This window comes from Falco punctatus (genome assembly GCF_963210335.1).
Source record: "Falco punctatus genome assembly, chromosome: 4".
NCBI lineage: Eukaryota > Metazoa > Chordata > Aves > Falconiformes > Falconidae > Falco > Falco punctatus.
Genome location: NC_137583.1, coordinates 57930663 through 57956409, shown reverse-complemented (window position 1 = coordinate 57956409; position 25747 = coordinate 57930663). Strand labels below are relative to the sequence as shown.

General features: G+C 40.3%; 1 protein-coding gene across 2 annotated transcripts in view; it reads left to right on the top strand.

The window, feature by feature from the left end:
* The window catches only part of RHEB (Ras homolog, mTORC1 binding), a 42239-nt gene that overhangs the window by 8753 nt on the left and 7739 nt on the right, over positions 1–25747 (top strand). For both annotated transcript variants that reach the window (XM_080386973.1, XM_080386972.1), the window contains exons 2-4: positions 11479–11550; positions 18377–18444; positions 21614–21696. In XM_080386973.1, coding sequence (XP_080243099.1) covers positions 11479–11550; positions 18377–18444; positions 21614–21696 — 223 coding nt within the window. The remainder of the gene's footprint in view (positions 1–11478; positions 11551–18376; positions 18445–21613; positions 21697–25747) is intronic.

The window sequence follows — 25747 nt, the reverse complement described above, 5'->3', positions numbered from 1 at the left end:
ATGTTTCAAAATCATGTTCGCTCTTTATAGAGTGTATCAAGGAGTCTTATGATACCTAAACCATTTTTCTGCTTGTCCTTCCTCAGCTGCACGGTTCACCCCCAAAGTGTGGTGATAGGACAGAGGGAGAGTTAAAGTGAAACTTCCAGAACTGTTGCAATGCCTAGTTTGTTGAAATTTCTTCTAGATTAGTGTCTTGAATGGTGTTCCTAAGCCTAGCATTGGGTTGTACTTCTGTCACAACCAACCACTATGAACAGGTGTAAGTTAGTGGTAGTGCAGAAAAAATAAGATTATGCCTTCTCTCTTTGCGTTTCCAGGCAAAAAGATTGTGATCTTAAAAAGCCATTCTCTCTTATACAGTTTATAGCTAGTGGTGAGACTGAAGATGATCATATGAACATCCCATTATTTTGGCCTCCAGCTGCTTTATGGGCATGGTCTGTATGTACATCCCAAAGGCTGAAAGGATTTAGAGGTGGAGGTTGGCAAGGAGAAAAAGGGACAGTGCGAGAAGGGGTGTATGGACCTAAGTTTTAAGGGCAGCTTGTTATGGGGAAAGTTGGGCCATGCCTCTCCAGTTCTTACAGCATGGAAGTGTGAAAACCAAAAATTAAGGTGTGGGTTATTTCCCGAATAGCCTGGCTAAGGAAGTAAGCAGCTTCCAAAAATCTTCGCTGTACCTGCAGTAAATCTTGGCCCTTGGCCTATTTGCCTGTAATGGTTAATATTTTATCCATTTCTGCCAAGTGGATGTGATGTACTTAATTTCTTATGTACTGTTTCAAACAGAATAGAATTTAAGATTTGCTGGACTAACCTGCAATCTAACTGGATAATAACAGTAATAATCACTGTTGCGCTTTATTTGCATTTATATGCAGACACATGTACAGCAGACAAGTACAATATACTGCCCTGTCGCTTGAAGGTTGGCCTGAATTTATGTTGCCTTAAACTGCAACTTGATATTGAACTCATGGTCCCAGGTTGTAGGGTTGTGTTAGCGCAGTGCTGAAGTGAAGAATCCAGCTTACATTGGCAAGTGCTTCCGCAGGTGCTGGAGCTGGATTGGCTGGAAGACACTTGTGAAAGACACTCTAAATGGAAAAAAATAGTTCAATGTTGGATTGCAAGTGTCGTCCTTAGTCACCTCCCTGAGATACTTTTGAGTGGTTAAGGGAGAGTGGGAGTGGGGTGGGGTGTTTTTCCAATTTTTGGTAGTTTTGTTGTTGTTGTTCTTCCTTGCAAAGATCAGAGTTCTGTACTGTGACCTTTTTGTAGTAGATAGTATAAAAAACTGAGAATAGACCAGATTCCTACCCAAAAACTCTTAGTTTGAAGTACCTTGTGAACGAGTGGATGAATACACACTTGTTAGGAAGGTGAGAAAGCCAGCTGGCTGTCATAACAGACAAGAACTTTATAGTATGCTGTAGCAAACAATTCTATCTTCTCTGCCCTGTGGCAAAATCAATTATGTCATATCTGATGGATCTTTGTCTTAATTTCCCTTAAAATTTCCCAAGGTTGGAAGCTTTAATGATTCTTCTGGTACTCTGCATGGAGTTGTCCTTACAACAGTCTTGGTGTTTTGTCCGTGTCGTGTCATGTCCTGTGTGTCCCCCCACTTGATGTCTTACTGATGTCTGTCATGCTGTGATTTTAGTATATTACTACTTTGAACCTTCCTTGCTGTTAACGCATTGTTCTCTGTATTCAGAGGCTACTCTGTTACATTGATTGGGTATGTAAATGAAGGCAGCCTGCAATCAGTGTTAGTGGGGAGGGTTTAATGACTAACTCCAGCTGTATGAAGACGGCATTTAACAGATTCTGGCCTTCTTCAACCCTGATTAGTAGAGGGGAGGAACTTTGCATTTAAGCAGAAGGAATGTGGAAGATGCCTATAAAGTTAATTCAGAGAAGATGGAGAATTTAATTGGAGGAGAGGCAGCAGTAATTTATCAAAAGTTGGTCTGAATCTGATGGGGGAAGACAGTTTTTTGTGCAGGAAGGTACAGTTCAGGCACACTGTTTTTTATGTTGGTATGGTTGCGGATAGATCCACAGCAGCTGTGTGCTGGCACAGGAGGATTAAAGTGATCAAGGCTCAACTGCATGGTCTTGATTAATGACTGAGTGTCTACCTGTGCATCTGTTGAGAGGTGTGATGGACTTGACGATATCCTGCTCCACTGGTGAAAGGGAGAGTCGATGCTAATCTGTGTCAGTATCCCTAAAGACCACGACCTCTGTTTTGTGCTAAGACATGTTTGTCTTCCTGATGCTTCATGGAGCCTTGGGAACCTTACCAGTCTAGGTCACAGCAGGCAAATAGCACTGTGTGCTGATGCTGAATGCCAGTAGCAGTACGCTTTCCGTGGAAGTCAGGTTTTGGCTGCCACGTGCATTGCTGGCATTTGTTGACGTTGGGTTCATCAGACTTTGGACCATCAATGGAGACACAAAGAGCCTTTTACATTGACTGACCGTTTCATAGTCACACATACTACTGCAGGCTGTAGCAGTCTTTTGTTCCTAAGATCTTCTAGCGAACATTATGCAGTTAGATTTATATATATGTTTAGTATGTTGTAAAAGTAGCCTGCCTTTGTTGGGACAGATCAGTAGCATCTTCCAGCTTTTGCTTCAAGTTGGTGAAGAGCTCTGTGGACCTTCCCTCAGAGTAAGGCTGAAATTTCTTAGCTATAGTTGCTGGTTATATATCACATTATTTGCTTGGGTGATGTTACCAAGAGAGGGGATATTACCATTAGTGTCTTGTTAGGTACTTGCCTTCTGTCATCCTACAAGACAGAAATGCAGCTGTCCCCCTCCATGGCAAGGGGGCTGGAACTAGATGATCTCCAAAGTCCCTTCTAACCCAAACCGTTCTATGATCTCTTACTGTTTTTCCTTCAATTCCAAGAATACCCTTGAGGCCCTGAGGTCATACGTATTTCAGTAATACTGCCAAGAGGGTCCATTCCTCACCATTTCAGCTCATTTCAGATCTCCTAGACTTGCCTGTTTAAAATGATGGCAGGAAAATTTCACAGATTTTTTTTCAGAGAGTTAGCCCTCTGCTTCATGGTGGTTGTAAGCAATGATGAGGTATGGTGGCCACGGCATTGGCAACAATGAATGCTATGGCTCCGGTCCTCCGAAAGATCCTTAGAAGACCCTGTGTTTTAGTGAAAAAGTACTGATCTGCTGAAAGACTGAGGTCTTCCATCTTGGTAAGGGTTCTGTGCTATTAAAACTTTCTTTGCTACCGGTGTAGATCAGGTGGTCTAAAAACACAAGTGAGATTTGCAGTGAAAGGAAGAGGAGTTTTCTAATAGAAATATTTTTTTAAATCCTAATTTTTATCTCTGCACTTTGGCTTCTTTGATGGCACGCTGCTTTAATGGGCGATCAGTAGCATGTAACTTAGTGGCTGGTGTTAACTTCAGCCAGTTGTGTAGAAATCAACAAAGGAAGGTAATGGCTGCAAACCCCTGGTAAACTTAAGCAGCTTTATCCCTTGTGTTGTGCATAGAGTAGAGTTCAGTGACTTCTGCTGTTAAATTCAACTGTGCTGGAAGTGCAGTCAAGGCAGTGTCTGTGCAGTGGATGGAGAGCTGGTGCTGGTATCTGCAGTTGGAAAGACCCACATCTTTCTTGAAGAAGTGCTAAAACCTGCTAGTCCTGACATTTCTGGCTTGCAGAAAGGTAGTTTAAGTTGTACACCCCACTGATCTTTTGCGTTAAGAGTGAGCTGACTGGGAGTTTGGGATTCATTCCTTTGTGTGGAAACAAAAACCTTGAAGTTGGAAAAGGGGGAATGCATGAAATGTGTTAAAGCAAGAGATAGACGTTTTTATTTCTAATGGCATAGCATTTAAATCTGGTATAATGCTGAAACAATGACAGTTACTAAAAGTATCTTTCAAAGACATTTAATGTTGTACATACCCGATGATCCAAGGAAAGGTCAAGTTTATTCGGATACCTAATTAGCTGCTTGAAGTGTGTGCACAGGGAGAGAGGACTTGGCTTCTACCCAGCAGTACGGGTTGAGTTTTCCCTCTTTGGGGGAAATGAGTACAAAGTTCAGGCTCTTTCCCTTTAAGTGTGTCGTAAACTGAAACATTAGGGTCTGATGTTTAAGGTTAATAAGCTTCCCTTTAGAAGTTGTGGTTTAACCCAGCAGGCAGATAAACACCACACAGCTGTTCATGGACTCCCTCCCCCGCAGTGGGATAGGGGAGAGAATTGGGGGGAAAAAAGGGTAAAACTTGTGGGTTGAGATAAAGACAGTTTAATAAGACAGAAAAGGAAGGGAAAATAATAATAATAATGATAAAAGAATATACAAAACAAGTGATGCACGATGCATTTAATTGCTTACCACCTGCTGACAGGTGCCAAGCCAGTCCCTGAGCAGCGGGCTGCCAGTCCCTGGCCAACTCCCCCCAGTTTTATTGTTCAGCACATTGTATGGTACAGAATATCCCTTTGGCCAGTTTGGGTCAGCTGTCCTGGCTGTGTCCCCTCCCAGCTTCTTGTGCACCCCCAGGTTCCTTGCTGGAAGAACAGCATGAGAAGCTGAGAAGTCCTTGAGTTGGTGTAAGTACTGCTCAGCAACAATTAAAACATCAGTGTGTTATGAATATTATTCTCATCCTAAATCCAAAGCACAGCACTACCAGCTACTAGGAAGAAAATTAACTCTATCCCAGCCAAAATGAGGACAGAAGTAAGGTATATCAAGCTGTGCTGTGTAACTTTCAGTTTAGGAATACATTTGCTAATTAGGCTAGCAGCACATGCCTGGTAAGTCAAGTTGCTTCTGTATTTCTGCCGCTGCCTGAGATATTTTAGGCGTAGTGCTGTGAGGAGGGGAGGTGGGAAGGTGCTGCAGGATGCGGTTTCTGAAGGGAATGCAGAAGGTGGCGTTTATCAGAACAGTATTGTTTGACTGCCTGGAGTATGAATGTCTGAATTTCCTTTGTAGTTAGGAGACCCCAGGATGCTGTTCCCCTGACCTATTTAAAGCATCTTGGATGCGGCCGTCTGTGCACCTATACCACAGCCAGGTGAGACGTATGCCACAGAAGTTTTCTGGACTGCTTTAAGCCTTGTGACAGCTTTTCCATCTTTGACAACTGATAATAAATACAGGAATTACAGTTGGTTTACCTCATTAAAAGGGAAATATCGGGCAAACAGTGGCACTCCTTTTCTGCCAGAAGAGGTAACTGGACTGTGCCCTAAAATAACTAAAACATCTTCTGACAATCCTTTGCTGAGGTTACTGACTTAAATGGAGACAAAATGGACACCTTAAGTGGGAACTGAGCTGTTGGAGGGAAAGGATAGTATTTTTCGCTACATACTTGCCTGGACATCTAATACACTGCAAGAAAGTGTAAGTGAATATTGAGGCATGAGCACTGTTGCAGGATGGAGCAGGCATGTTGTTAACCTATCGGGGAATAAAGCACATGCTCTCTTCTTGCTTTCCTTACAGAAAATACGATCTAGATAGCATTATTAGACTTGTGGTTTGTGTTTTGAAGGCTTATGGCTGCCAACCTAGCAAGGGCCTGCAGGTATGCTTTTGAGTTTGACCGACTGCTTTGAAATCTGAAAAAAGTGATGGAAGCCATCTACTGCCTGTCTAAATGACTGCCTCAGATTTCATCTGGCTTGCAGAGGAATACCTTTGATAAACGTCAAGAAGACTGTGCAATGCAGAAGGAAGGGAAACAAGCATATGTCTTTTTTTTTTTTTTTTTTCTCTGTGCAGGGGACAGTTATAGCAGTGGGATGGAATGCCACAGAAGTTGAAAAAGAGCTTGTGTTGTCCTGAAATGTGGATCCACTGTTTGGTTTGTCATGAAGGTCTCTTGTGTTCTTGAGGTTCCTCATTACATTACCAAAAGATGGCTCATTGAGGTCCTCAACTTTTGCCCTTCCAGGATTGTAAGGGCAGACCCTTTAGTCTGTCCTTCAGAAAGCTGAGACAGCACTTTGAGATGAGTGCCACCACTCTTTCCAGTTGCAAATCAGTCGTGAGTATTGTATGAGCAAGTGCACCAATTAAGCTGTGTGTCGGCAAAAGTTTTCTCTGTAAGCATCAGAAAATAATTTTTTAATCCTGGTACCATTATGTTGATGTTGCAAGGAAATCACTACAAATTAGGTAAAACTATGGATCAAAGTGGATGTTTAATTTATACATGATAATTCCTCGTGATTAGAAGTCTTAATAGTAGAATTAAGTTGCATCTAAGTAAAACAGAAACTGTTTATTGCATCGCTGTCTCCAGAGGTTTAGAAACAGAATTCCTTATTGACCCAGATGCATCATTTTTATAGTCACTAGAATAATTCACCAAGCTACACAGCAATGGTCAGCAAAATAGCAGCTACATAACCATAATTATACCTGGGGGAATAAAACCTTGATTAACCATAGAAAGTTGCTAATGATGAAGCCTGAGATGAATGATGAGCTAGTGATGGTTTCTGAGATCTACTATCTTGTGAAAAGATTTTTGTTAAAAGAGTGATGCTCTAATTCCCTTTGCTACCCAGTTAAACCTCCATCTGCTCCAGGAAGTCGTTCAGTCCCTTTCTGTGCTCTGAGGACAAACGGATAATCTGCACTATGGAAATGCTGGGGTCTCCGTTTTGTGCATCTTGGTGTTCTGAATTAAAGAATATGAAGATCCCAGCATCAAAGTTAAATTGAGCGTAGCTTTCAGTATGAAAGTTTCATCTCTGTGAAGTGTAGTAAGTTGAGCATAGCTCTGTGTGAGATACTGAGAGCTGGGTACGGTAATCTTACCTAATTTGATATGACTGACAGCATTTCCTTATGAAAGTTCTTGAACCCTTTTGTGACAAAGCCTAAAATAGTTCGTTCTGAGGTAAGTCTGAGTAGATCTATGTAGAGGTGAGCTTAGGTAAGATGCTAGGCTTGTGGAAGGGTGGGATTAGGTGCTGCCAGTTGTTGAGTGTTTAATAATCAAGCAGGGTTCATAAGTGGGTGTTTTAATAGAAAAAGATGGGTTAAAGAAACTGCATCTAAAATTCCAACAGAATTGCAGCTCTTCAGTGGTGGTTGTTCTTGACCCCGTCAAACTGTTTACTGATTGCTTGTGCAGACGCTTTCAAGTATTGAGAAATTCTTCCTGTTGAGATAAACTGCACTGTGCTGCCAGTGGCTGTCATCGTGGAGATGCCATGTTAGAGGGCAGCTGCGGATTCAGGCTTGCACAATGCCTTGCTTGTGGAGCTGTTGTTTGACTTGCTCGCTGGCCAGTTGCATCATTTCTATCTCCTGGCTTTGGGGGGGGTGGGGGGAGTTGGCTGCAGATGAGAATTTCATCCGGGCTTATTCCTCTGCCTGTTGCAAGGAGAATAAGGATGTGGGCCGGGGACAGCAGGCAGGTGGTAGTGCACTGAAGAGGAGGCATGGCCGCTTCAGGGAGGCCAGCTGTTCGTGAGCCCACCCATGCTCGGTTACTCATCTTCTTGGTCAACTGCCTAGTGTTGTAAAGCTTGAATTTTAAGGCTAGATTAAATACCACAGATCTTGTCCAAGAAGTAAAATGATGAGTAAAAACTCGATTTGGCAATTGTTTTGCCTTGACAATTGCAGTGGCATTTGAAACTGATGTGCTGTGACTGCACTAGTCAGAGTGTTTATGCGACGTTCTGCTTTGTGTAGCAAGTCTTCTATTGTATGAACAGAAATATGAAAGCTTTATTTTTTTGAAATGTGTTTCTGTCTGAAAACCTGTTCCTTTTCTGTTTTGACAGTGGAAAACTCTTTTCTTTAGCACTCCCGCATATTATCATAAATATAAAATTGCATATGCAAATACCTTTTGGGTACTTCTGGACAACTTGAGCCGAGCTTTTGGCCACCTGGGACTCTTTCTAAATGCTTGTAAAATCCATTCCTGCCAGCCAGTACTTCCTGTCCTGTTACTCCAGGGAGAGGGAAGCTTGGTGGACTTGGAAGATTTTGCGTACAGTTCCTCTGCCATAGACTATCTGCTGCTTTGAGTTACCACAGCAAGTACAGCTGGAGGAGTCATCCCATTGCCTGCTCCGGCATTGCCCTTATTTGATCCGTTTATTTCTTCTTAGTCATGTTAAGCTCTCATTCTAAACAGAGTCAAAAGGTTAAACCGTAATCTTCTCCAGCAAGATTTTGAAAATGCTTTCTCATCTTAAAATCACAGCTTTCTGTCAATTTAGTGAACTGCTTCCAGCAGGTTTTTGCCTTGCTTCTGCTCATGACACTTCTCCTTTTGGTTTCAACAGATGTTTATTTTCCTAAAACTTGAGGGTAGTGGATATACTAAAAGTACCAGCATAGAGGATGCTACAAGGGAAGGCTTAGCAAACCAGAAAACACTTGGCATTTGTTCCAAATGAGGACATATTAGAGCTGAGCCTTTTTTGAGGTATGTACCCTTGAGTAATAAACTAATCAGGTCTTTGCTGCTAGTGTCAGGCTCTCTCGTCCTTTTAGGCTGAAGTGTGCTTGTGGTGTACACACGTCTAGACTGCAGTGTCTCTCTGCGTCGTCGTCCTCCCTGCAGTGCTCTGAGATGGAGTTGGCACGTCAGTAAATGTAGTTGCAAGCAGTTCCTTGGCCCCTGCCTCACACGCATTACGTTTGTGTTGTAATTCTCTCTGAAAACATTGCCTGATCTTTCTGGGGAAATAGGAGATAGGAGCTAAATTGTCAACTTAATTTTCCTCCCTATCCACTAGTATAGGTCAAAGGCCTGGAATAAAACCTGTGGGACAAAGTTCAAGCCAAGCTGTTGTTTACATGGTCCTGTGTGCTTCTTGGGCATGGGCTGAGACAAGGCAGTGGGTGTTAATGACTTGGGTTTTAAATTTCTTGTGTGTCCTGTCCCTGTAGTCCTCTACTCCTGCCTTGGTTTAGTGTGATACTGTTGCATGCACTTCTCCCGAGGAGGTGTGTGGCTGAATCCAAGACTGGAGAGCTTCCCTGTGGCTCATCTAGGAAAGCAGGCATCCTCTTGTGATCACAAACACATCATTACTGGAAGGCTTGTCACAAAGCTTGGAGGAATTTAGGAGGAGAGTGTTGGAACACTGGTTTTGTCTGTTTTTGTTTCCTGCTCTTTCACTGTTAGGAGGAAAGCAGTAATTAATACAGCTGGATGTAAAATGCAGCATTTTCTGTTGGCTCTGACTTCTTTCTAGTATTCAGTTTCCAGACTTAGCACCGACAGATGGTAGCAGTCAAGTCTTTTGGTTAGTTTAGGATCCTTCTTAGGAGGAAAAATGTTCAATGATGATCTGTGCTTAACTTAGCTCTTCTTATCTTGAAGATATAACAGCCTAATATAGGAATAGTTAACTTTGTTTGAAAAAGTGCTTAATATGCTGGTATTGGCAAAGAATCTGGAATTGTCAACTCTGGGTAGCAACTTCGTAAGCTTATAGCCAAAGAAGAAACAGCTTGAAAGTTCATTCACTCTCTAAGTGATGTCCAAAATACACAGTTTCAGAAAGTTGCTGGGATGCATAGTCTCAGTTCTAAGTCTGTCCTTATTAGGATGATTTAAAATGTGCATAGTTGCTTTTTATTCTCCCTTCTCTCCTTGCTGGAGCAAGTTTAAAGTGCAGTGTTCTCTGTAAAAACATGCACCGTATGACACCTTTAGTCGTGGTGTTAGGCGTATCAGAAAATGGTGTCTAGGAACTTGATTTGAGAAAAAGCAGCTCTTAAAAGCTTGTGTGCTGGTTGGCCTTTCTGGGGCTTGTCTGGGTTTTTTAGCATTGTATCATGAATAAATGCATGATTGACAAGAGACAGCAAGGGATAAGCATGACAGAGCTGGGCAGTGATGTTAAAATAAAGCAGTGAGTTGTTAAGCGTTATGGCTGTTGGAGAATCCCCGTATGATGATGATTGTGTAACATTTTATTCCTTCCTCTCAGAGAAATAACTCTTGGAAGTGTTGCAGTTAATCAAGGAATTGGATGCACGTGTCACTATAAATATTAAGCCAGACTTCCCTTGCATCACTTCCATGCTTGTGCTGCATTTGACTCACAATTTTTTACAATGTCTTTAACAAAATAACTTGCAAAGTATGCTGATGGTAATAAAAAGTCAAATGAAAACAGGTCAAGAGCCTTGTGTGATGAAGCAAGAATGGGGAGGTTTGAAGTGGAAAACTGTTTTTTAATATCTTTTGGAGGAATGCTTAGCTGAGAAATTTTTCTACAGCTAAGTATAAACATAGCATGGCCTGAGCCCTACAAGTGGGCAGTCTTTATCCAAAGCAATTAATTCGGAAAATACTTTTACTATATAGTTCAAGCACAACATGGTTACTTATAATGTCATTGAAGTCTTGCACTGAGTAGGATAGTCTTGAGTCTAAACTTTAACTTGAGGTTGTATTCTGTTTGTGCTTTTTGCTGATAAGAGGAGTGTAAAGGAGCATGAAGAATACACTCTTGTCCAAAAACAGCTGCTGATGCACTTGGCAGTCTTTATAAGAGTGTATTTGTCCAGTAAACATAATGTAATAGGATCTAGTAGATTCCCAAATGCAGATGATGTGTTGTAATGGAAATTGTGTTAAGACTTTGGTAATGCTTTGAAAAGTCTTAAGTTGCAGAGCTTTAAAGCTGCTTTTTATGGTCAATGTACACGATTTGCCTTGAGAGTCTTATAAAATCTTTCAAGACTAAATTAGTTTTCTTCAGTATGCTACTAAGTACAACATTTTGCATTCATCTTTGGGGGGGGGTATGATCTGATCAGCGTAACTGAAATTGGAAACGCAAAGTTGTCTGCAAAAGTTGCAGTTTAATTGCTTTCAAAAGACATCCAGTGATGCCCCCTCAATCACTGTGCTTAAAATACAGCATCCACCAGTCTGTTGTAGTGCTGCATTAACAGTATTAATAGGAGAGTATATTGATCTCAAGAATTTTGAGGTCATCCTTTTGTCATGGGAAATATGTTCAATCTCCTAGTCAAACTAAATTTGGCTAATTTTATCCACGTTCTTAGTTGTTCTGTGCAATGACTGAAAATTATTTCTAGTTTTCCTTGCTTCTCCCGAGAAAAACCTTCCAAGTATAGCAGTTTGTTAAATTTAGTTTTATGAGGACTGGACACTGCTGCTTTTAGATTTATTTTAAACTGGAGGAGGCATTTAAATTATGCTGTGTTAAAACAAAAGCAGAACCCATGCCGAGTAGCTTTTGCATTGTTTCTTCGTATGTTCAGGAGACCCAGTTACTAGGAATAGGCATTTGATTTAAAAATAGGTCAGTTGTCGTGTATAGGTGGTTCAGATGGACCATACAAAGCTCATATTGGCTCTTACATAAATATTAACTTACTAGAAAATGTAAAGTGTTAACAGCCTGAAGTCCTGTTGCAATACAAATAATCTTTTCCTTGCTTTACAGGAAAATCTTCACTGACGATCCAGTTTGTGGAAGGACAGTTTGTTGATTCGTATGATCCAACCATAGAGAACAGTAAGTAAATATATGACAAGCTGCTCTTCTGTACCTAACTTTTATCAGAAGCCATTGTGGTTATACGTATTACTTATGTGGGCATTTACATACTAACATTAAAGCCTATTGATGACTGTGAACTGTTATTATTCTTTTAAACCGATATTTACCAAGCTTTAGTATTGCAGTGTGGAAATCGCTGCGTGCATGTTTCTCCAGACAGCTGAACTGTCTTTTAACGCTAAATAAAGGAAAGCCTAATCAAGCTGGCTAAAATCCATCTCCTTCTTTGATGATATCTGTGTTGTTGGACATCTGCTTCCCCTAATAGTCGGGGCTCTTCAAATTAAGTATGTCATACTTACATGAAGATGTGCCACTATATTCAGGTATTCCAAAGTCTCTAATGTCTCACTTGATCAGTATATCCAGATGAACACAAAGCAATAGCAGTCAGGACTAAATGGCTACCTTAGAAAGTAGACATGCTGTGGCCATGATAACATGATAATCTTTTCAATTACTCATCTCCAGCTGCTTGATAACAAGCCTGGTACACAATCAGCTTGCTGCAAATACTATGTAACAGACTTCTCAAGTGTCTTTTATTTCTCTTAGCAGCTTTTTTTAATATTAGTGCCTTTATAAATAGCTAGCATAGTGGGTGAGTAAAGATACTAACACTAAAAATGCTGCCAAGAGCAACAAGTCAGTTCAGAGGCAAGTTACCCAGTATTCATTACAGTCCAACCACCTCTTTCTGAGCTAGCAGTCATAAAGTACTTGAGCAACTGTGGTGCTAGGCTGAGTAACTTGATTATACTGGCTCACTTTAATCATGTAACAAATAAAACTTTGATTGTAGCCCTGGACTTCATGTATTTTGACTTCTGAAATGCAGCGGTAGCGCACATTTTTACTGCTGCAAAATTGTGCAGTAGGACATTAAGCATATGTAATACTCTGGAAGCTTGAATGGAGTAATCATCAGAACAAGGTTTCTTTTGGATATATGTCGTAATAATTACGAATCAGTAGCTATCAGGATTATTTTATCGCTTAGAACTGAAATTCAAATGCTACTTTTTGAGAAGCTCTAAATTTGCTTTAGCGAGTCAAGTTGGATAATTTGCCCCTTGACGTGAATGATTTATTAGTCCTTATACACCTGTCATTAATATTAACACTTTCCATCATTCTTTTTTACTTTGTTAGAGTTATAAAGTTAGCTTTGAATTAAAGCTGCTAACAGAATACTGGACTTAAGTTTCCATATTTTAAATCTTAGTATCAGTTGGGACAGTTTATTTTTCACTGTCTGTGCTATATAAATGCAAATTATTTAAAGTAATCTTTTAGTTTTGTGCAGATATATGGGAATGAATAAAGCTTGAGAGGCATGGGGTCAACGTCTGTCCAAAATACTGAGTCTGTATCTTGTTTTAGGATTTTGACATCTTGGTACGAGGTTGGCTTGTTTCATCCTTTACAAGCTCTTGTCATCCACAGAAACCTATTGTCTCTAACTGCTACTAGTGAGTCTGTAGTTGCGTGTCTCACACTGGCAGTATTTCTTAACTATATGAAAATACACGTCGGATGAATTTGTTCTTACTTGACTCTTGTAGTCTGTGCTGCTTGTTTGATCTGAATTCTAAACATTGAGCATGTCGTGGCCGTGAGAGCTATGGGCAGGGGCATCTTGAAAAGGCTTACTTTTCTTCACTTGACTTCTTATTTGTTTGGAAAATAAACAGTGATATTCATTGGTGAAAGTCTAGTGACCTGTGGCATGGCTAGAGGAATTTGCTTTCTGAAAGGTAGAGAATTGAAGGACCTCTTCTTGCCTCAGAAAATGTTGCTGGAAAGTAAGGGTTGGAAGGGTAAAAGGTGTTCAAAACAGTAGGAAGTCTGTCCTGTCTTAAGTCCTGGACAGCCTGATAGAATTATTTTAAAAACACTTCTGTGAAGAATGGAAGACATAATACATTCCAATTTAACATAAAATTTTAAAATATATTGAAGGTATCTTTAATAAAGATACGAAACTAACTTGGATGGGATTAGTATAAAAAAATTATTTTGACTTAAGTTCTTAATGGTTTTAAAAGCTTTTGTTTTCCCTAAATAAAAATCTTTGGTCAGACCTGTCTTTTGACGCTTCCAGCTGTATGTTTCTGATCCTATGCAGGATCATAAGACACAAAGTATGTAATCGACTCTTCTACTGTTTTGCTAGCCTGTAATTTCAAACCTGGTTGACAACGCTGGCAAAAGGGATTGAGGAGTCGAGGTGCCTATACTACAGGTGGTGCTGGAGGATGTTACATTTTTGCAGTGCTTTATAGCAGGTTATAAAACAGTTTCAACTGCTGATTGCGTCTACTTCAGTGTCACAAAACTTGGAAATGAAAAAAATGCAGGCTAAAGAGTAGGCTAGCCCGTGTGAGTTCTCTTTTGTCTCCAGAAAATTGTTACTGCAAATTTATTGCAGTGTTCTGCCACCACTGATGGAAGGGTAGAAAGCTGCAGTACTGCTGGTAGCTTAACCTTCATGATTGTTGTTCTTCAAATAATGAAACTTGAACAAAAATTGAGTTCAAAGCTGAATTTTATAGAAGGCAAGCTATAGTTAAGCCTTACAGGAACAAGTTGCATAGCCTATGGACCTTGAACAATAGGAATAAGACCTAATATTCCAGTAGTTTCATTTTTCCATTGTGAAAATCTCTATTTTCTTTGGAAGTGGTAGAGGAAAAACACTGCTTCACAGTTGCGTTTTCCTTTGCTCGTATTACATTAGAACCAGAAAAGTCAGTTTATTTAAGTTAATGGCCAGGTTGAATTCAGTTGCTTCTACTCAACTTGTGTATCAGGAAGAGTAACTTGCAGCATTTTGTGGCAGCAGTGGAGGTGAGAGTTAGTTGGTTAGCAAAATAAATTTTCCCTTTCTGAATGTCCCGATAGGAGTGACACCACAATGGGTGGCTATTCTTGAGACAGCTGGGTTGAGAAATTAGTGGAATGATTACTTGTGGGAGCGTTGGAAAGAGAAGGAAGATCCTTGCAGGATGGGAGTGTGTGGAAGGAGTCTGTGTGGACCCTGAGCTGGATGGGGCTCTGAAGGCAGATTAGCTCAGATGAGCTAAGACCAGAACAATTTAAAACTCTCATTTTACTGGAATAAACCCCAGAATCTTAATTTGAAACTCAAAGCAAATAGCACAGTAGGAGTAAATAATGAAGACACAAACATAACTCCACCTACCCCCGTCTTTGCAGGGATGTCTTTGGTTATCATTAATTCAGTCATTTTGTGCTGCAGGAAAGCTGACTTGACTGCATCTCAAAAATGTTTTCTCCACCTCCTCTGAGGCCTGCCTCGCTGCTTTCTGCTTTTCCGTGCAGCTTTGAAGAAGCTTCTAGCACTGTGCCACGGCGCTCTGGTCTGTCTTTCTCCCCTAAACAGGCTCAGTAGCTCCCTAAGGAAAGGAACAGTGTTCCCCCAAGGGCTACCTAACTCCAACCCATGTGTTTTAATGTAGTTATGAGTAGAAGCATATTAGAAAGGGGGAACGAGGAGTCTAGTAATGGTGGATGGGATACCTATAGGTTTAGTTTGGGTCTGCTAGAAGCATCTTTAAGGCTAAACTTCTTCCATGCATATCATGGCAGCTGCTCTTGAAGGTGAAGTGTGCTTGTTCCCAGGAGTTCTTGATGAACCAACTTCTCAAGGGTTGGAAATGAGTCTTCTGGGAAAAATTAAAAATAGCTCTGTTGAATTACACATCTCGGTGTTTTAAAAGCTGTCCAGCAGATCAGTGACAGACATTGAATTTGGGATGAGGACAAGTAGAAGGGGATGGAGAAGGCGGTAACTGAGGAACCCTTACAAGGTGGTTGTATTTAGCTACTGGCTGGTAGCTCTATGGGAATAATGTTACACCACTCTCATACTTTTACTCAGTAGCACTGTTGATCTAAAAGCCTGGTACTGGTTTATTTTTTTCTATCATAATGACTTGTTTTCACAGCAGCTGTCATTTGAGTTGCATATGCAAATCATTTCATTCATGTTGGTTTAATTGAGATACACTTGATCTTAGGGTAATGATGATCAGCAGCTGATGGAGTTGCTGCCTAAGTTACACTTCTGCTGAGCTGTAGCAGTGTTCAGGGCTGTGCTCTGCATGTACTTTACCAGAACTTTTTCTGATGATGATAAAATGGCTGTAGTTCCTTTGCAGTGCAGCTGTTGACTGCTGCACCCTCAATTGTGTGCATGTATCTGTTTGGTGCTGTGCTGTTTGCTGCAACATCATATTCTCCAAGTTTCCATAGTGCATCAGAATTAGGAACAGTTGCAGGTGAAAGTAGGGATTGCAGCATTCTTCATATAGCTACACTCAAGGTAGTTGTGTTGCAAGGTGTAAGCAAGCCCTGTTCTGAGATGCGTGTGCTTCACGGAGCTAAAACAGGCTTTACTCATACTTCAGCTTGTAGGCAGCGTTTTGCAGATGCTCATGTTATGACTGGGACTGCAGAGACTGACCGTTCAGTTCTGCTGAAATCTGTCCTTGGCATACCAGGAAGAGTCATACTGTGCACTGATCTTACTATCGGTTGTTTGTCTTGCTCATAGGCACAGTAGAAGGCAATGTGTCCTAGGGCGGTAGGTGAGGGAATTGGAAGTGAAGACTTCCTCTGGGGGACTGTGGATCACTAATCATATGTAGTACAGCTGCAGGTTTTTCCTCAAGATGAAATTCTTACCAGGAATATTTTAAAAAAGCTTCAGCAAAGAAAAGGGAGTCATTAATTATGACTGCATCGGAGCAGATTTGTGTTCTTGCAGTGGGCTGATCCTGGTGCTGCAAGCCTCTGCGCTGAACTAACAGTTCTCTTCCCCAGTCTGTGGTGACTCCTCCACTGTTTCTCTTCCCCTGGCTCTGTCATACTCTGCTTCCATTGCTGCTGCTGTCTTTGCTGGGTCTAGTCTAGGCTTCTAGAGTAGTCTGAAAAAGCTGCCCTCTGTCCCTTTTTAAATATTAACTTCATGAGGCTCTTGAAGCTACTTTGGTTGCGGAGTGCTTTGATGTGTATGTGAACTGTCAAGAGACTAGACAGAGCCTGTTACTTTTTATATATCTGTTAATGCAGTATGTCTCCAGATGAGTCTGTTTTCCCTCTGACTTGAAGCAGCGATACTGTATATGGCAACACTGCACAATAACATCTGTTTAAACAAATGGTTGCCTCTCTCCTCACCACAGTATTCATCCACGGCAAAGAGTTGTTGTGGGATCACAACCCTAAAATTTTATGCAGCAATGACAACAGCATCCAGTGACGTGAGAGCAGCTCACGTGCACATGCGCTAAAGCAGCTTTCTTGGAGGATAGGCAGGGTAAGGCAGGAGCTCTCGCTCTGAGGCTCCATTTCAAATTGCATTTGTTGGTATTGTAATGGAAACTTTAGGTATGCTTTACGCTTAATTTAGACGCTTTATATTAGTTTGGCTTTGCTGTTTGAATTGCTCCTTTTTCTAAAAAGGCTGCTTTGATTTACTAGGTGGGTTGACACCTCCAGATTCAGATTGTTCAGCCTACTTACTCAAGATAATACTCACATTGTGGAGACTTGAAATGGTAACGACAATTGACGGGGAGGAGGAAAGCTGACGAACATCAGCTTCTATGAGACCCTGTAAAAAAAAAACCAGGAGGCAACGAAGGCAGGAGACCGCACAGCGCGATTGAGAACATTCAACTTCGCAGCTTCGGGCAGCTGTTAGGACAAAGTATGATGAACAGGTCTCTGCAGTGTTAGCTGTTGCCCTGCCCATCGCTGCAATGAAAGATGAAGCTTCTTAGGACTGTTAGTATTTGGGAAAACCACCTCAACCAGAGGACAACACAAGCTTTACTCAGTATATTGGTACTGTCCAGTAGCTGTGTCTTGAATGCAACACTAAGGGCAAAGTGAGGCTCTGCAGCCAGGTTTGTGTGCTCTGGTTGGTACATGTAGTGCTCGGTAGTACACTATTCCTGCAAGAGCTGTGACACTGTTTGCTTTTGCAGTTGCATAATACAAACGCTGAGTTTGTATTCGTCAGCTCACAGTGCGTTGGCGTTTCATGAATCCGAGGAAGAGAAGCAATTCTCATTGCTTTTAGGGACTGAATGTACTTCCCAACTGGGGACTAGATAGGCTGGTAGCTACAGCAAATGTGAAAGCAACATGGTGAACTTCTAGCTAATTTTAATTATTTAGGTTCAGTATATTCATAAGTTAGGTTCTGTGTGTTTTAGCCACCAAAGGTGATGGGTTTCTTTTTTTCTTTTGGTGTGGGGAGTTTTGGTTGGCTTTGGTTGGTCGGGGGTTTTTTGTTGGTTTTGAAATTGAGATAATTTACCTCATGATATTTACATTTGGGAAATTGATCTTGCTGAACTGCTTGGAAACTGGGAGAATATCCTATAATAAGTTCAAACTTAGCTTTTATGCTAATTGTATTTAAGTGTCTTGTGTTACTACAAATTATGGTTGCCTGGAATTCTTAGAGATGCATGTAAAAAGCCTTTTTACTCTTCCTTTTAAGTAAAAGAGAAACTGGTGCATCCAATATATGGAACTCAGAAGTTTCATATTTCAGGAGATTCATTATCTGCAATATGGTAGTTAAAAATACAGCCACCTGATCTAGCCTTTTATTGCTACTTTAAAGCCTGTAAATAAAGTTCCTTTTCTTAGTGCCTTGGCTGATGATGGCATAGATGAGTGACTTCTGATCCCTTCCTTGCGTGTAGTTCTGACATGTTTATGTATTTCTTTTTTGTTCTAGCTTTTACAAAACTGATCACAGTTAATGGCCAAGAATATCACCTTCAGCTGGTTGACACTGCTGGCCAAGTAAGTTATGTTTCTTTGAAACATTCTTCAGAGTTTAAGACAACAGGTATTCCCACTCCTGTAGTGCTAAGTTGGTAGTGACCATGTGTTCAAAGGTGAAGGTTAACTTAAATGATTCTCCCTTGTCATTCAGTCACTAAAGAGCAATGTTTCTGAAGTGTTTATTTAAATGCTTTGTTTTGGCTTTTGTAGGTGTTTTTTTCCTGCCTATTGAACAAATGTCTAAAAAAGTGAAGAAGGAACTGCTTGAGCTCTGATGTACCAAAAGTTCATAAGTAGCTTCTGGCTATCTATGGACTAAGCTAGAGGTCTTGCTTTAGGTGGAAAATACACTTCAATAAACCATGGAGAACTTTTTCATGACTTTTTTTTTTTTTTTTTTTTTCCCCTGTTTGTGTGCTCCATCTACACTACTGTGACTTGTATCCATGAAATAGTCACGGGGAATAGACAGAAATGCGTATCAGTAGTACTTACCAGACTACCAATAAACTGCAGTTTGTTTACATTTTTACATGATGGTTCATGCGTCCTGCTGAGCCTTCACGTAATGACAGGGAGCAGGATGAGACAGTGAACACGTGTCCTGTAGCATGGTCAGTAGCTCTACAAAGTACAGGTGTTCATTATATAGTGCTGCTTGGCTGAACTGGCACTGCACGTCTGTGCACAGGAGTGCTCCGTCTTCTGAAAGACTCTGTGTTAGGAAAAAACTGTTAAATACAGGGACTGTTCAACCCCTGTATTTTTATCGTAGATGTTTTATTGCTTATATGTTCTTACCTTCTGTGATTTCTGATACTACGCCTTTGGGGTTTTCCAAACTATGAGTAGTGTTAAACAATGTTAGTGTTGTAAAATACGCTGCCAGTACTTAAGGCTTTAAAGCTTCAGGACGCTTGCTCATAGCTAGGAGACTATTCAGAAGGGTTGTAACCTTTTAAGTATGTTTGATCGCTTTCTTTGAAGTGAGCTGCATGACTTAAGAATAACCGTGCTGTATTTATATGGTGTCAGCTTGTGGTGCTAATCAGCAACACTGTATCCACTTAAAATCTGCCCGAGGTGTCTGAAGTGATTAAAAACACAATACCTGCCCCACATTCCGGGGCAAGATTGTTTGACGGGGAATGTTCTGCAGAGGAGAGCGAGGTTGAGAGGTGGACAGGCTGAGATGTGTGAGCAGCAGAGTAGGCTCCATAGGTTTTACTTCATGCCAATGTTGGTGTACTTGCCTTACATCTCCAGTTGTGGCATAGTGATAAAAGTAAAATTTCTCTTTGAGGAAGAAATGGCCTTCTGGGGAAGGCAGCGTAGCTTCACCAGTAATGTACCTCTCTATTGCTCAGGTTTGTTTTCAGGGTTGATTTAACGTTATACAGTCCTGTTACACCAAAATAACTTCTCTCCCAGCCTGTGGTTATTTTCAGATTTGATTCTTTCTACAAATGACTTGAACTTTGAGTTCTGACTCGCAAGGTTAGAGGGGAGAGATGATGTTGGGTTATGGAAGGTGTGGCTTGGACAGATTCCTCTTGTAAGTCCGCCTTGCTTAATGATCCATAGGGAGTCCTGGTGTATACAGCATAGCAAGGATCATATTGTAGATTTGTTATATGTTTGAAAACTTGACTATGATTTGAGAAGTTGTAGCAGTGTTGTTTTAGCGCTTGGCAAAGTTCTTAAACTGACCCACAAGTTCCAGGAAGCATAGCAGCCTTTCCTCCTAGCAAGCTAAACATTAAGTAATGAATTGGAAACAGTTGAGGTTATGGCACTTACTTTTCTTGGTACTCTTCCTCTGTCCCGTGCCTCTCTAACTTTCATAGTTATCTAATTTCTGTAGTTCAGTTAAACAGGAGTCTTGGTGCAGATCATAGGAGAGGAGTGCGAAAGGAAGTCTTACCTAACACCAAATTCCAGCTGGGGCAATCCCAAGAAATTCAGGGTAAAGTCAAACCACTACAGCGTTGCACTTTCACCTGTTTTACACGCAGACTAGCTCAAATCCCTTCGGTGTTGACTTAGGGATTACACGGTCAACTGAAGTGGCAGCTTGACATTTCAGTGAGGATGGGGGAGGGCTGCCCTCAGCCTGTAGCAATAAAGGCAATTAAGGGCATCTTTTGTCAAGTGTTATTCTTTCAGACTTTTTTGGCTGAATCTGTGAAGCTGATTTATAAAGGGTTTTTCCTCGTTTCCCAGTTAGGGGAGTTTGTTTCCTTTTGGCTGTCTAGATTTAAGCTGCGTGATTGTACTGCTCCATCTGTTCAGTCGTGACAATATACAGGGAGGTTATGAGTTCCTAAGCTAAAATTAGCATCTTAAGAAGCATAGGTTTAAAAATTTGAGAACTCATACAGTAACAAGTATGGCTCTTGTCAAAATGGAAATGTTTCCTGGGAATATTTATTGGAACAATTTAGACTTTTAACATGAGATAGATTCATAGTATTCCTGTTGCATCACCTGCACTATGTCAGTCTGTGTCATTTACTGATTTGGTCAGTTGCTTTTCTACAGGGGTATTAAATTCAGTGATAAAGTTTCTGATGTTTAAATAAAACACCCAAACAAAACACTTGTCATGTAACATAAAATTCTAGTTGTCATAAAGCAACTAATAACTATATTTTGTGCATCTGTAGTTGATAAGCATTAGTTAGTAAGCCAGTTATTCACTTCCTAACAGATCCCTTAGGTAATTCAGATGTTATCAGTGTCACTTGAAATTACAAACTGCTAGATCCTGTCTTCAGCTGTTGAAATTAGGAATTTGAAATGCATCACAAGCAAGATAAGAGGCGTAATTGCTAATTAGTGGTAGGACAGAGTACATGTTTCATACTAATACAAACTGATAATTAAGCAGGATTAGAGGATTGGGAATAGCTTTAGCTGATCTGTAGTTGTAGAGGGAATAAACCAAAAAAGCTGTAGATTAAATTTTAGAGTATACAGACTGACTCGGCTTTCTCTTGATTTGGTAACAATGCCACATCTGACATTAGGATGAAAAAACTTAATTCTGCAAGTACTACCTATGCAATACAAAATGGCTCTGCACCTCGTGTCTTAGAAATATGACCAGCTTATCTGATGGTGATCTGCTATTACTAAGTTCTGGACTGTGACCATAGTAATTTTAAATGCAATATTCCTTCTACAGGATGAATACTCCATATTTCCTCAGACGTACTCCATAGACATCAATGGCTACATTCTTGTTTATTCAGTCACGTCAATAAAAAGGTAACAAAATCTGTTGTGTTCTTCTGGTTCAGATATTAACCAGCTATATTCTGGGTTCAGGTCCTGCCATGCTATATTTTCTTTACATGTGTTTTAATTCATTTAATCTCTCTTTCCCTTAGAAGTATAGTGGAAATTAAAAGTAATGTTTTTTCAGATATTTCCCCTCAGATCCAAGTGTCACAGGCAGTTTGCAGACTAATATGCAAGGTACCATGTAAGAAATGAGACAGTGCTGAGCTACGTTGTTTTGAGGTGTAAGTGAAGGTACAGGGAATGATTTCAGGAATAAGTAGAGTTCATTACTCCAGCATCAGCTACAAAGGCAGACCTAAATGTGACCCTAAAGGGCACTGTGCATTTATGTGAAGTACCCAATTAGTTGCTAGATCGGTCCCTCAGCCTTGTAGCTCATTACGGTACTGAGATTTCTTTGACACTTGTCTTGAATTGTTCTGGTTGACTATCAGAAACTTTTGTATAAATAGCAATATATGACTTTCTGCCTGCAGACTCACTCTTCACATATTGCAGCAAATAATCTTACTTGAAAATTTCCCCTAGAGTATCTTACTTTGTCCTTGCTGTCCATTCTGACATGAGGACAGGGTCCATCGGAACTGAAGTAATTTACTTTGCAAGACACATCTCAGCCTTTGTAAGGCTTTGTTGTCTTTGGTTATTTTGTCCCTGTTTCTGGTCATCTTGCTTTGTTCAAATACTGGCCTATATTGAATAGATCTTAATTTTCTAATGTTATGCAACGTCTTTGTTATGACAGCGAAAACAATCCTATTTTCTTAAATTTGTTTGTGTAAAATGATTAGGACCATAGACCTTTCACTCTCATCAAGTGGAAGAGAAATTGTTGCATCCCTTCTACTTGCAAGGAAGCTGACCAGCTTTTTACAAGTGATGAAGTGTTCCATGTCTTTTCCTCTAATCAGACCAAACTGGTCATCTCAAGTGCTCTTTAATAGACAGTCATAAAATAGAGATAAAACAACTTGCCTGTTGGCTCTTCTGTGCTTCTCAAATTAAAAAGGTTACAGTCTGGTTATAAGTTTCCGTTGCTTGCGAGGTCTTTAATGCTGAACAGATTTTCCAGAGTCCTTCATTCTTGGTTTTCATCTGTAGTTCTGAAGTAGTGAAGGGTAAGCACATGTGATACAGAGGAAATGCAACAGGTACTAGGCATTCATGTGTCTCTAGAGATACTAAACTACCTAACTTTGTTTTTTTTAATCAGAGGTTCAGTGTTTGGTGCTGAGTAACTTATATGAAATAGGAGTTAGTATTCTCAGCCTGAAGTAGACAATCCTCCACTCCTAAAATGAATAGAAAAATGTTCATTGATTGGTGGTACTGTGAGGACAAAAATATCTTTGACTTAAATCAACTTAGATCACTTGGAGGCTTCTGCAGCTTGTCCTGTTCCCTGGTTGGCCGCTAAAGGACATGTTCTTTTTCAGCTACTCCAGTTGCTGCCTCATGATGTCTTGAGCTTAGCAGCACAGATGAAGAAATGAAAATCTGTTTTCTCTTGTAATGGTCAATCAGTTAGTTCAGTCAGGTGAAAATACTAACGGAACAACGATAGGTTAAGACTTCAGGTAGTCTTTTTTAAGACTACAGGTAGTCAGTATATTAGTCCTGATCAATTTATTTCAGTTTTTTTTTCTTCCTTTATAAATTTAAATTAAAAAGAAAAAATCCATCATCCTGTCTTGTTCACTTCCTTATGTTCTGTATCAAGACCCTGTTTAGGCAAGAGGGAAGATCTTCCATAATGGTCTGGCAGCTTAGATGACTTGCCTAGGAAATCAGATTGCAGTCACCATCTGTCTTGACTTCTGTCAAAGTGTGTGTATTGATCTGCATATCGATTCAACAGGGGTGAGAGCTTTGACAGCAAACTTGATAGAAGTGCCCTTTTAAAATTATCGTCTTCCCTGCTAACCTCCAGTGGGAAGTTTAAATGGGACTGGAGTAAAAGCTAATGCCCTACATTTGTCATATTCCCAGGTTCTCAGCAGAAAGGTTACTGGAAGGCTTTTGTTCTAGTTCACCTTAATTAAATTCCAATTTTATATCTTGCTAGATTCCATGATTTTGTGTAACACGTTTATCTGACAGCTAGTACTTTTTTGTTGTTGTATTTCACACGTTGAGCTGTTTGCTGTAACCTGATTTCCTTGACAGAAATCAAAGGACCTTTTGTGGTCTCCAAATCTCTTGCTGTTGCATGACTTGATGTGATGATGCTCTTTCTGGATTGGTCAGTATCTGTCTTAAAGCATGTCCCTGATCATTCTAGCCTTATTAATTTGAAAAGCTTTCTACAACATTTAATTGATCTGGTCAAGCCAGTTTCATTCCTTGGCAGATCTTAGCAACTTGTTCCTGTGTCAGAATTGTGTTTGAGTTTAAATAGCACTTCTTTTTTTGGTTTCCTCCTTGATCTGTTAACAAAGATCAGTTGTTTACTTGTAGTATTTTTACTGAAAACAGAGCTCATGAACTATCCTAGGCAAGCAGATAGGTACACAGAACTAGGGAATGAAGAGCCCAAATTGAACAAGAACACTTTGCAGCACTGTGCGCTGGAACCTCAGGCGAGGGCTCACCAGGGTGCTGTGCCTTGGCAGGGCGTCTTCATGGCTGTGCTGGAAACATCACACCTAATAGTGGAACGGAAACTGTGATTGTACTGTGTTAGTGATTCAGTTATCTTGTGGCTATTACGCTAGATCTTTCCTGTTGCTTCAGACTGAGAAACAGTTTTGTGGTCTGTAGCAGAATGGTTTTGGTACTGTTCTCCTCCTTTCAGTTTGCAGGGTTGCGTGTGTAGCAGTGCCTCTCAAATTTGTCACAACCAAGCTCCATTTAATTCTTATTTTTAAAATAATTCTAAGAATAAAAGTCCAAAACAAGGTGTCAAGACCAGAATTTCACTGGAAATTTTTCAGGATAAGCTCTTAGTAACCCTGAAGTCCCTTAATTGATTCCGATTCCACATTCTAATGTAATCTGTAGTATTGTACTTGAGTTATTAATAGTAACATGGGCCATATAAGTCACACTTTTGTTTGCAAAGAACTCATTTTCTTGATAGGATGTACTAAAACTATTGGCTGAACATGGGAGAAGTACTGTGTTCTACTTGGTCTCGAAAATTATTGGAGTGGTCAAATTGACCTACTTGACAGAAAATCTTTCTTAAATGTGGTAGTGTTCATTGTTTGGAAATGAGACGTTTTAATGATTCAAATAGCTTCAGTAGTGGTTTTAGGCACCAGTTCTTTGAGAGCTCAGAGTTGGTAGTGTGTTTGAGTGCTGCTCTATTTTTAAGAGTTTCAGTTCTAATTGAAATGCAGTGCAAGTCAAGACGCTGCCCGTAGCTAACAGCCTTGGAAGTTGGAAAAGTTTTGGTCACTTTTTTTTGTTGTCTAGTTGTGTCTCTCATCTGTGAGCCTGTGCCTCTCTTGAATTTGAATTTTGCACTTCACGTATGAGCATTTTTTCCGTAATGTAACTAGAGGAGCACAACATTAACTCTTCAACCCCATTTATAGCTTGTTCTCAAAAGTACAAAATGTCAAATGCGGTGCATTTTGTTAGTGAGGTTTTGGGCTTCTTGGTATTTCACATTACTGCTTCTTACCTCCCTCTTCCAAACTTCACATACATGGTAGTTGACCAGACAAGTCCTTGAGTAACTGCTGTTTTGATACTATCTTCCAGATCAGTTTACTCACTTTCCATAGAAAATTAGAATTTAGGCTTCTTTTGGCTTTCACATAAGTAAAACTAAAGAATTCTATGAACTCAGTGTTCTTAAAAGTTAATGTGTTCTTTCAAGATGGAGCTTGCTTAACTAAATATTTTTCTTTGAAACCGCTTTAATTTGACATGCTCATCCAGAATTGTTGGGACTCAAGCAGATAAATTTCTTACTGCAGCTACAAACAAGATGAGAGGTGGGAGGGGCTTTTAGTGATTCTGTTAGGTGCATTGGGCCTGGGTAATGTTATTTATTTCTGCAAATATC